General features: G+C 60.1%; 1 protein-coding gene across 2 annotated transcripts; it reads right to left on the bottom strand.

Moving 5' to 3' along the window:
• Nucleotides 1-76: 76 nt before the first annotated feature.
• On the bottom strand, nt 77-5,102 carry LOC132330513 (gap junction gamma-1 protein-like). Of its 2 annotated transcripts, none has more exons than XM_059852924.1 (3): nt 4,972-5,102; nt 1,171-2,366; nt 77-1,043 (listed from the first exon to the last, which is right to left on the bottom strand). In XM_059852924.1, exons 2-3 carry the CDS (start codon nt 2,339-2,341, stop codon nt 1,036-1,038), a joined length of 1,179 nt encoding a protein of 392 aa, XP_059708907.1. In that variant the 5' UTR covers nt 2,342-2,366; nt 4,972-5,102; the 3' UTR covers nt 77-1,035. The 2 variants fall into 2 exon arrangements, with proteins under 2 accessions (XP_059708907.1, XP_059708908.1); XM_059852925.1 differs by lacking the exon at nt 4,972-5,102 and adding an exon at nt 4,586-4,699.
• Nucleotides 5,103-8,150: the final 3,048 nt, after the last annotated feature.

Here is an 8,150-nt window from a genome sequence, read left to right on the forward strand (position 1 = left end):
GCACACACGGCAGCACCAGCCCAGACGCACAGGATTCCCTTCCCACCTCTTCCTCCCAAATGAGCGGATGCAGCAGTTCAGTACAAAATGTCTTCAGCCTTTACTAATATAGATATTAAAAAAAAAAGAAAAACAGAGTGACAATCATTTCCGAGTAAAAAACAACGCTACAAAAGTCCCCATGTGACCCAGGCTGAGATGATGAGGAATGCTCCACTGGCTCCCGGCCGAGCCCAGCTCGGGGCACCACGTCCCCACACTGTGAGGCCAGGGTCTGGCTCCGTGCAGGGGGTCCCAGCCCTGCAGCCAGAGTGGGAGGAGACAAGTTTTGGTCCAAAGGCTGCCTGCCAGGACAGGGCGGAGGCAGTGGGAACGACAGCCCCTGACCTCTGCACAGACATTTCCAAGCAGGCCAGCCACGCAATTCACAACCCCATGCCAGGATGCTGCACGGCACAGCCCCCCAGGCTACAAAGTCACTTTCTGGCAGTGCAGTGCCACCAGGACCCCTCCCACCCCCTCCAAAAGTAATGCCAGCCCAGCACTCTGTCCCACAGCTTAGCCCGGCCAGCCAGACTCCCAGCCTGCCCCCTTAAGTCCCCCTCGCCTCAGGGGGCAGTACCAAAATCACCGGCACATACACAGCACCAGACAGTGCTGCCACGGGTGACAGAGGGCATGGGGGGCACAGGGAGGTGTGAAGACAACATGCTGGGGAAAACAGGTGTGGGAGGAGGAAAAGTGGGTGAAACAGGAGATGGGGGGGGCACAGGCCCAGAGTGGAGATTGGGATGGAGTATAAAAATGCCAGGGTGCACATGCTGATGAGTTTATAAAAACGTACAAAAATAAGATATTCCCTTTCTGAAAATTAAGGAATGAACCCCATGGCCCCTGTCCCCTCTGCTGCCCACCGGGACAGGCTGCCCAGACTGCCCTGCTGGGCAGGCGTGTGGCATCCTTTGCCCTGTGCTCCTATCCCACGGTGGTGGTGGCAGCCACTCCAGCAGACACCACTGTCGTCCCTGGCGACACTCACAGCCCTATGGGGAGCAAAAAGCAGGTTAGCACCCACCCCAGGGGGAATGGCATCCTCTCTCCAGGGGAGCCTCGGGGCAGCCCCCCATGCCTCCACCCAGCGAGCAGGATCCATCCCCTGTCCCAGCTCACCTGTGGTCCTGTCGCAGGCGGCAGTCCCCTTCTCATGGGCGAGGTTGAGGCGGTTCTGCTCGGCGGCGATGCCGTTGGCCTCGGGACTGCTGCTGCGGGCAGGGCTGGGGGGCCGTGGTGGGGGCTGCAGGTGGAAGGCCACCTCCAGGTGCTCCTGGGCCAGACGCAGGTGCTCACGCAGCCGGTCCAGCTCGTGCACTGGGGGAGCTCCAGCCAGCGCGAAGCGCCCCTGGGCCAGGCTCTCCCGGTAGTCCAGCTTGCTGTTGGTCAGTGGGGCTTGCGGCAGCTCCTTCTTCAGGGAGTGGTAGGTGGGGGGGGCGCTGGGGGCTTTCTTGGGGTACTGTGGTGCAGGACTGTTGCCAGTTGGGAGTGGGGGGCCATCGGCTTGGCTCAGGGCATCACGGATACGCCCCACACCAAGATGCAAGAGCTCGCAGAGGTTGAGGAAGAGGCAGAGCCCGCTGACGGCGTACATGATGAGGAGGAAGATGGTCTTCTCAGTGGGGCGGGAGACAAAGCAGTCGACAGTGTGTGGGCAGGGGCTGCGGCTGCACACGTAGGAGGGGCTCACCTCAAAGCGGTACAGCAGGTACTGCCCGAAGAGGAAAACCATCTCCAGCACGGAGCGGCACAGCAAGTGTAGCACATAGGCACGCATCAGCCCATCCTGCTTGATCCGGCGCCGGCCATCGTGCTTCTCTCCGCCCTCTGGGCTCTTCTCCTTCTCCACCTCGATCTCCTCAAAGATCATGGGGTCTTCTTCATTGTCATCTTCTGCCTCCTCGTAGTCTCGCCCGGCTCCCCGGCGCACCACAGGCATGCGCGCCCGCCGGGCTGCCGGCAGCCGGCGCCGCGAGGACTCGGGCATGCGAGCAATGCGGTGCATGGCAAAGCCCAGGTAGAGCACCGACGGCGTCGCCACCATGATGATCTGGAAGATCCAGAAGCGGACATGGGACAGGGGCGCGAAGGCGTCGTAGCAGACGTTCTCACAGCCCGGCTGCTGCGTGTTGCAGACGAACTTGCTCTGCTCATCGTAGTAGATGGACTCTCCCCCCACGGCCGTCAGCACGATGCGGAAGACAATGAGGACGGTCAGCCAGATCTTGCCCACGAAGGTCGAGTGGTTGTTGATCTCCTCCAGGAGCCGTGTCAGGAAACTCCAGCTCATCCTGACCAGGCAGTTGACTCAAATCCTGCAAGGAAGGGGCAGGCAAAGAGGCACTGAGTAATTCTGCATGCATCTCACCAGGACCCTCAAGTCTGCCAGCTGCTAGCCGAGCTCTGTCCTGCTCCTTCTTTCAGCACCAGTGTCCCTTTCCTTACCCACAGATCCATAAACACAGCCCTGCTCAGGAAGCTGCCTCCCCAGAACTTTATTCCCTGCTCAGCACCGCCTCCCTGTGCTCCTGTCTGCATCCTGCTCCCACCCTGCCGCCAGCCAGGTGGGTGGAGGGATGGGGAAAGGCTGGGACATCCTGGTTGCCTGCAGGGACACATCTAGGGGAAGAGTGAGCACAGTCACAACCAGAGCAAACATGCCAGCGTAGGGCAACACCAGCTGGGGACTGTGAGGGGACAAGCAGGAGCAGAACCACTTCCTTCTCCCTAGTGACACAGCACCCATTTATCACCTGGCACTGAACAGGTCCCTAACCAGCGTCACACCCTGTGAAAGCACTCACACCCTCCCACGGGGGTCCACAGGCCACTGGAGGAAGGCAACATATGACAGCTCCACTGGCCCACTGCAGCTGCCAGCCCTGAGCCCTGGCTGAAGGGGGCAGGTCCCCAGAGCAGCATCTCCCCCCATGTGCTAACCAGCCAGGTCCTCTTCACTCCACAAAGCTCTCCTCCGAGGGCAGGTAGAGATGCAGTATCACTCTCCCACCAAACCTCAGTGCTGTGCCCCCTCTCCTGCAGGATCCCAGCCCCCAAAGCTTGCAGTGGCCAGTGCTCACAGCACCCTGCAGCGCGATGGAAAGGGCTGATGGGGGGGGGATGGAACAGGGAACAGGACAGTGATAGCAAGGGGCAGTGTGGGGTAGCCAAGGAATTGCACAAAACCCTGGCAAAACAGCTGACACTAGAGATTGGGGAGGAAATTACAAGGACCATGTCACATCTCCTTGCCAAAGAAGACACAAGGCACCCACATCATCCACTGCCACCCCTGATTTCAGCAGCTTGTGCATGAGATGATGCAAGCCAGGGCAGCAGGTGGCAGGGATGGCCCAGGGTGAGCAGAAGGTGTGTGTCTGCACAGAGCCCCCAGCAGCCCCTGCCAGCCCCATCCCATCACCTCTGGCCAGGGCATGTCCCTGCAGATGATGATTGATGCTGCACTGATTCCACTACTGTCCAGAACAAGAGGATCTTTTACACTAAGCTCAGCCAGCCTCCTGACCAACCTCACCTAAGCAGAAGAGTCCCTCCAGCACAAGCATCTATGCTGGGGACATGCTCTTGCTGCAGGAGGTGGCACAGGCTGGCGGCACCAGGGACCCAAATTCAGCCCATCAGGGCCACCATCCTCCTGTGGTCATATACCCTGCAAGGTTTCACTGCTGCTCTGTGTCCCAGGTGGGAGCCCCTTTCCCCCATCACCTCCCTGGAAGGCGGGTGCTTTGTGTCTGCCTTTACCCTAGCCTCTAGCAGCACATCACCCCGGCACCAGGGTGAAGAACAAGGTGAGAGGACGAGGCAGGAGGACATTTCCAGGAACTAAAACCCAAGCTACGTCAAACCATGACAGGTACCAAGGCCAAGGAAAGCAAAAACATAGGGTGGCATTGCTGTGGTGGCTATGGAAGTGTGGCATGGGAATGGCTGGCCACGTGGGATGGCAGCAGTAGTGGGCATAGCCAGGGCAGAGCTACCTGCACCCTGTCTCCTAGCCAGGGCAGGTGTCCAGAGGCCGGCTTTCAAAGCAGCACAGCCATCCAGGGCCTCCCGGCCACGATGGGAATCAGGACTAGCACCACATACCTTGGCTGGGCCCTACGCTTACCCCTCAGTCCTACCCACCCCAGTGCCCCCGGGTGGGGCTCCCAGCCCCCTCTGCCCTGTCTGAGACCCCCAGTTTCCCCTGCCCAGGGCACACCAACAGGCATTCCCCCCTGGGGCTCACCGGCCCCTGCCCACCCGGGGACGCTGTCCCACTGACCCCTGCCACCCTGGGGACGAGCCCTCACCCCAGCCTTCTCAGGGTCCCCGGTCCCACCGATTTCAGCGCCCCGAGGGCCTCCAGCCCAGCTGCCCCCGCCTGTCCGAGACCCCCCAGCCCGCGATCCCACCCGCCCGCGGCCCCAGCCCACGCCTGGGGCTCCCGCCGCCCGGGCTACCGTCCCCTGCCCACCTGCCTGGCCCTGCCCCACCGCCCCGCTTCCTCCCGCAGCACCCCTGCCCCACTCACGGCACACCGGGACGAGCGGCTCCCGCTGGCAGGGCGGACAAAGCGGTGGGGCGGCGCGCTGCCGCCTCCCGCCGAACAAAGGGGCCCGGGGCCGCCCCGCCCCGCTCCCGCCCGCCCGCCCGCCCGCCGGTGCGCACCGACCGCCCCGCTCGCATCTCCGCCCCGCGGGTCCCGCTCCGCACCGGGCAGCGCCCGCGCCACGCGGCCGGAGCGGCGGCCCCGGCCCGCCCCGCTCCGCGCGTCCTGCGCCCGTCGGGCGGTGCCGCCCTCGGTCCTCCCCGCCCGCGGCTCGGGAGGCCGCGCTGGACTACGGGCAGGGGCCGGCGCCGGCCAAAACTCTCCCAGAAGCGACTCCCGCCCCAGCAGTTCTGTCTGCCCCCGCTGACCGGCTCTGTCTCCGCGCCCCCGCGCAGCCCTTGGCTCCCGGGAGGCCGCTCCCTCCCTCCCGCGGGCTTCCTGCTCGCCGTAGGGGGACGCTCCGAGCCGCGGGTCCGGCTCAGCCGGCGGGCTTTTCAGAGTGAGTCCGGCCACAGGGTTAGAGGAGGGACCCCCGGCTCCGGCCTAAGAGTCTTCTGCACAATAAGCTCCTGTTCCTTATAGCGTTCTTCCCCGCCCAGTGGAGAGCGAGGATGGAAGAGAGATCTGGTGGCACAGAGGAGAGGTGGCCCCACACATGGTGGGAACGCAGAACAAGACGTGCCTGTGTGGTGGTAATGTGCCTCAAGCCTTTTGAAGCCCGTGCTGCTTCTCGTGTCCCAGGCCAAATTCTTGCAGCAGGACCGGGCTGAGCATGAAGCACCTCGAGATGTGCCCGTAGAGTCACCTACTGCACCGCCAAGGCCAGCACAATGGCAGCAGTGGCTTTGAGTCACCACCCTGGAGACATGCCCTGTCCTTTCACCAAGGGACCCTGGCCACTCAGTTTCTGCACTGCTAAAATTGGCTCTGTGGGAATTTTGTTAGGGCTGTCACTGGGCCAACCACACCCTTGAAGTCCTGGGCCCGTTGTGTGGGGACGAGAAGGGATACTGAGCAGTCTTGCACAACCCGAATAGTCATGCCAAAGCTGGTGTCTGCACAAGCTCATGGAGCACTTCTTCTCCTTACTAAAACACCTGCTCATTCTGCTGAAGGTTTTCTATGAACTGCCACTTGATGCAGCACTGGGGCTGGCTGGGGCAGGGCTAAGGCCAGGAGGCTGGGGCAAGGAGAGTTATGGGGACTGTGGCCATCACATCCAGTGTGGAGTCTTGGTTATTCTGCAGCAGCCCTGCTGCTTCCCTAAATCAGCAAAGCCACCAAGGCATTGCATCAGCACCCACAGAGCCTGGACACAGGCTTATTGCTCTTAATGGGAAAGCAACTGGAACCCCCCAGAGCAGTGTTCTGTATCCTGACAGAGATGCAGGTGTGTGCACAACAGGTTGGGGAAAAGGGCCCTGCTTTGGGCTCTTGCTCACTCTTTCCTTCTCCCCAGCTCATGGGTGGGTCAGTCCCAGGTAACACATTAAGTTCTATGGAGGGAGAGCTGCAGCAAATGGGGAGGAATTTGACCAGGACAGGAAGAAATAGTTTCCATTGAATCCCATTCTCATGCATGCAACTGTGGCATTAATATTTCTGTAAGGGAAAAGTGTGTTCCAGATTCAGCACAGACACTCTGGTCACAATCTCCACCCCAGGCCAGGAGAAACAGGAAGAGGTAGATGCGAGGAGACAGCAAGCTGAGCATGGAAACTCAACCTTTTTTTTTTTGGAAGGATGTAGAGAAGTTTTCAGCTCCAGAAATGAAACCCAGAGCTGCAGGGAAGTGACACCTGCAGTGCAGCATGGAGAGGTGGGAACAGGGCAGTGGGCTGCCAGCATGAGGACAGCATTCCAGCATGCTGGGGAGGTCAAGCAGCACACATTCGACCTCCTGCTCTTGCCTGGCAGTTGAAGTGACTTGTGGCTCTCCCCACAGTAACCACTTGTTTTCTAGTGTTTCCAGCCTGGAAAGCTTGCCTCCAGCCTGGCTTCATCGCCAGGCAGCTGAGCAGTTTGCCAGGGGTAAGGGACCTATGTGACCCCTTGACTCTAGTGCTCAGCACATTAAGAACAAGCCCCTATTTCACCAGCCTCACGTTAAACCGGGTGTGTGACCTCCAAGGCACTGCAAAATGAAGCCCTTGTGCCCAGAAGAAGGTGCTTGTTGCGCTGGGGTCAGGCACCACTGCTGCAGCATTTTTGCACAGCTCAGCCCATGCCTGGGCTGCAGGGTGGGGATGGCCTTGAAAGGCCAGGCCTGGGGCAGGTGTCACACAGCCCACGAACAGGCATTACTGTGCTTGTCAGCATCCGACCATTGGCGTCAGAGCCCTCCAGCTTCCCCTGTGGTGTTGCCCTGGGTGCTCCTGCACTCTACCCTTTTCTTAAGCTTGCATAATCCAAATGCCTGCAGAGACATCATTCTTTCAGCTTGGGGCAGAGGGAAAAGCCACGTCATCCGGGAAAGGAAGACAGGGGACAAAGGGTGTTGCCCACCCTCATCCCTTTCCACATCAGCTGAGGCTGACAGAGCATAGTGGGCAGGAAGGATGTACAGACCAGCAGTCTTGTGGGGTCTGGTCAAAGACCAGCTTTGCAGAGGAAACAGGGGCACTGTCACCAACCGCAAGAACCAGGATCAGCCCCAAACCACTGAGTCTGTGGGGCAGAGCCATGGAAGAGCAGCTGCACAGCCCAGCAAGAGCAAGGGGAGCTGGCAAAAGAGGAGATAGTGTCTGAGAGGGAGTGTAAGCAGAAGAACATCCACTTCTTGGACAAGTGCTGCAGCTCGGGATGGACATTGGCAAGACCTTGTGCAAGCACTCCTTCCTCCCTGTTCAGGCACAGTGCTGCAAGAGAGGCACCCTCTGAGGTGCCAGTGCCAGCCCCAGCCTTGGCCACCAGACACAGGGTGCAGGGAGGGCGCAGAGCCCAGTCTGGCTCTTGATAGCAGCCTCAGTTTCTGTTCTGATCAATACAGCAGGATGGGCTGGGCCCTGCTGTGACTGCCTCTGCTTTTGGGGACAGAGGCAGTAGGGCAGATGGTGGGTCTAGGCACCCTGGGTGTGTTTGCTGTGGGTGACATGGACAATGCCTGGCTGGTGCTTGGCAGCAGGCTGAGGAAGCCAGCTCCACCCTCTACAAGCAGGGCTGAGCAGGCAGCACTGGAAGTAGGTAGCACTGCAGGTAGGCAGCATGTATCCCTAGCAGCAAACGTGCTCTTCCCAGATTAAACAACTTGTCTGGCACTGGGACAGGGAGCAGACAATTCTATTAGGGATTGTTTGTCCTAATACAGGACAGCTCCATAACTAGCTTAATACCCTTCTTCTGGTAACGGGCAGGGGCACACTCCATTGCAGCAGCACAAAGGACAATGACCATGCCCTCCATCAGAGGCTGAGCAAAGGCTGAAATGGCTTTAAAATAGTTTCCTTCCCTTTTATCCCCCCACTTGATTATGCAGCACATTTGGGACACAGCCCCTGCTCTCCTCTCTCATGCTACGGTGTCCTTCACAGTTCCTGGGTGCTTCTGG

This window comes from Haemorhous mexicanus, chromosome 8 (assembly GCF_027477595.1).
Source record: "Haemorhous mexicanus isolate bHaeMex1 chromosome 8, bHaeMex1.pri, whole genome shotgun sequence".
Lineage (NCBI taxonomy): Eukaryota > Metazoa > Chordata > Aves > Passeriformes > Fringillidae > Haemorhous > Haemorhous mexicanus.